The following is a 3,370-nucleotide window of genomic DNA, read 5'->3' on the forward strand; positions in this document are numbered from 1 at the left end:
ACATAATGCGTCTTTTGAAGCAAGAATTAATATAAGACCCGGTCTTATTTTCAGGGAAACACGGTAATGCTGTGGACACCCTATCACATCCTCTGTAGCCATGAGGATTCTGAGTGGCACCTGGGGCCATTACTTCCCAGTGACCCTCTGGACACCACCCTTGGGTTCACTCCGTGCATGGAGGCATGTGATTCTAAACCTTGTATTTTGAAAAATGGGGAGCTTTTGAAAAATACCAATACCTGGCTCTGGGTTTCTGGGGCAGATACCTTAAAGCACAATCTTTGGGGTGGGGGACCAGGCATGGGTCTTTTTGAAAACTATTCAGATCATTCTAATCTGCATCCTGACAGGAGTACCACTGACCTGCGAGTGGTGCTGCTTCCCACCGTCTTAGGAACCTGCCCACATATGGGAGACACATTGCTTCTTTCTCTTGGCCTCAGGCTTCCTCCTTGCAATCCACCTGCCGCCTACAGGGCTAGTTGCCGTACTCCTTGTGGATTTTCCGTCCCCTCAAAATCCTGCCCCCATCCATAGGGAAAGCCAGAGCCACCTCGGTATAAATTAGCATTTTTATTTCCAACACCTGAGCGAGCGCCCGCGGCTCGCCCCGCTGCGGTATAAACATACAAAGTGCCTGTCGCACCGCACACCATGCCTCAGAGATAAATACAGCCCTATGGGCTCCTGCTCTGTCAAAGCAACTCTTATTTACAGGAATAGATTACAAAAGTATTACAAAAAAGTGGTCCTGAACAGGGGGAGGGGTGAGAGTGGTTACCGTTACACTTGTTACACGTGGGACCTGAGCGCACCCCGCTGGCTGTGGGAAACAGCGGATGTCTCCGGGCTAGCAAAAGGAGAGGCCACGCCCCCATAAGCGACCTCGGCGTCAAGGGACTGGGCTTAGGTCCGCGCGGTTCCCACCCCACAGGGGGAAAGTGGCGAGGAAGAGGAAGGGCCTGGCCCCTCCAGAGTCAGCTGTGGCCCACCGAGGAACACATAACGGCCATCGCAGCGGGTCTCAGAGAAGGGTGCTGCGTGGAAAAAAAGGACTGTGTCCTTGCCCTGGGGTGCTGGGGGCAGGAGACACATCAGTTCTCCTGCCTATCCTCCCTTGGGAAGGGTCGCTTTAAAAGCGCAGTTGGGGGGGCATTTAAGCTTAATCTTTTGGCTGCGAGGGACCCTAGGGGCACCATCCCTCGACGTCCTCCGACGCGGCCGCCCACACCCTCAGAGCACCTGGTAGATCCGGTTGGGGTTGGCGCCCGCGGGGCACTGAGGAGCGGCGTCGGGGGTAGGGGTGGGGGCGCTGCGATCGCCCTCGCTCGGGGCGGCGGCCTCGTGTGAGCCGGGAGACAACGCCGGCGGCGCGTCCGCCAGCAGAAGCGCGGGCGCAGTGGGGCTGTCGGTGGAGATGCGCTCCACGATGCTGGACAGGCAGTCAAGGCTCGACACCGCAGCGTTCTTCCCGGGCCTGGGTTCTGCGCGGGGAAGGGTAGGTTAGTAGGCGGGTGTGGAGCCGCGGACCAGTCTCCAACTTCTGGGCCCAGTCCTTTGCAGCAGACCTGCCATTGTCTGGGGCCATCCAGAGAGAGTGGGGAGCGAAAAGAGAGGGAGCTGCATGCTTGGTATTTCCTTCCTTGTGCCATCTCCCATGATGTGTGTGTGGGGGGAGGTGGAGGGATGGGGCAGGGATCCTAGATAAAGGGAAGCTAAGGCAGGTCAAAGAGCAACGTGAGGAGGCGCGAATACGCACCGCTGGGCGCCTCGCTGTAGTAGGTGCCGTCGTAGCAGTTCCGCCGCCGGACACCGCTTGGGGGGCCGCTGTAGTCCATCTGCAAACGGCAAGGGCGACCGACTCAGGCCCGTGAGACCACGCGAGCCTGGAATATCACTCTCTTTGGCCGTCTCCTCCACAACTTCCCAAATCTCACCCTCAAATTTCCTGCCCTGAGAGCGGTGGGGGTAAGGGTGGGCAGGAGCTGTCTGCAGTATGCGGGGCCAAATAGAGGGCAGACTGTCACCTAGGGCTACAAATCTTAATTTTGAAAATAAGGACAAGTGTAGAAAAAGCAGATCACGGCGCAGAGGTGTTCGAACAGTGCTCCCCATCGAGTGGATTGCATCTGTACGATGCGTTCCCAAAACACCAGGTCACCCCAGTGGCAGCTGCCCGGGACAAGGGGTCCACTCCCGTCCAAACCTCTCCCTGGAGGGTCAGTTAGCCCCCCGCCCTCGGAAAAGCTTCCCAGATCCTCCCGAGAGCTGCCCCCACTTCTCTTCTAGCCCGGGGTCCCAGCCTTACCATGCCGTCGGAGCAGTTGGAGCGCGGGCTGGACGCGTCCGAGTCGCCGCTGTAGTGCTCACCGCCGCGGCCGGGGGGCAACGGGCCGGGCGCGTAGAAGGCCGCAGCGGCGCCAGGGGGCGCGGCGTCCTGGTCGCGCAGCAGCTCCTGCAGGCCTTCGATGTAACGGATTGCGTTGCGCAGGATCTCCACCTTGGGCAGACGCTGGTTAGGATTGCTAGACGTGCAGCGCTTGAGCGTCTCGAAGGCTTCGTTGACTTTGCTCAGGCGGCGCCGCTCGCGCATGGTGGCGGCCTTGCGGCGGTCCGCGTTAGTGGTCTTGCGCTTGCATGCCTTGCAGGCCCACAGTAGACAGCGACCCGCCTGGTGGTGCCCGCTCGGCGCGCGCACATGCTCGTCCTCGCGCGCGCCGGGGGCCGGGTGCACGGCCGCCGGGAAGTGCGATGGTTCCTCTGGCTTTAGGAGCGCGCCCACGTGCACGAGGCGCGGGTCCAGGTCCTCGAAGAAGCGCAGGTCCGGGGAGTCGAAACACGGGTCATCGTAGAAGTCGTCCGTTGTGGCAAAATTGCAAAGAGAGCCGTCGGGGCCAGTCAAGTCTACGTCGCGGAGTGGCGGCGACAGGAGCTCCATATCCCGGCGGGGAGCAGCGCAGTCCTGGCTTCGCCCAACCCCGGAGGCAGGGGTTGCCCGAAACTTTCTTCGGGTCTCCGGCGGCAGCGCGATAGCGAAATGCTGGGGGTCTGACCGTCCCCTACCCTGCCCCGTCCTGTCCCGCCTGATGGACTCCGCGGAAAGTAGCGGCAGCTCCCTGGGGCTTCTCCACCCCTATTTTCACGCCAGGCGCCGGGGCGGGAGCGGGCTGCTGGGGGCGGGGGCGCCCGAGGCCAATAGGAACGGGACGGGGAGGAGCTTGGGATCCCCAGGGTGGCCGCAGGGGCTAGAGACTGGCCAGGCCCCTATCCCTAGACGCGCGCGCGCGCCCGCGTGGCCCGGCTCCTCCCTAGGCAGGAAGGGAGGCAGAGGCTGGCAGCCCAATGCTGCTACACTTGGCTCCCGGGC

The 3,370-nt window shown here is 61.5% G+C and overlaps 1 protein-coding gene across 1 annotated transcript; it reads right to left on the bottom strand.

The window, feature by feature from the left end:
* Positions 1–558: 558 nt before the first annotated feature.
* On the bottom strand, positions 559–3,144 carry MYOD1 (myogenic differentiation 1). The gene is made up of 3 exons (XM_081062312.1): positions 2,312–3,144; positions 1,763–1,841; positions 559–1,487 (listed from the first exon to the last, which is right to left on the bottom strand). Exons 1-3 carry the CDS (start codon positions 2,939–2,941, stop codon positions 1,237–1,239), a joined length of 960 nt encoding a protein of 319 aa, XP_080918438.1. The 5' UTR covers positions 2,942–3,144; the 3' UTR covers positions 559–1,236.
* Between the last annotated feature and the right edge of the window lie 226 nt (positions 3,145–3,370).

The sequence above is a fragment of the Rhinolophus hipposideros genome, assembly GCF_964194185.1.
Source record: "Rhinolophus hipposideros genome assembly, chromosome: 10".
NCBI lineage: Eukaryota > Metazoa > Chordata > Mammalia > Chiroptera > Rhinolophidae > Rhinolophus > Rhinolophus hipposideros.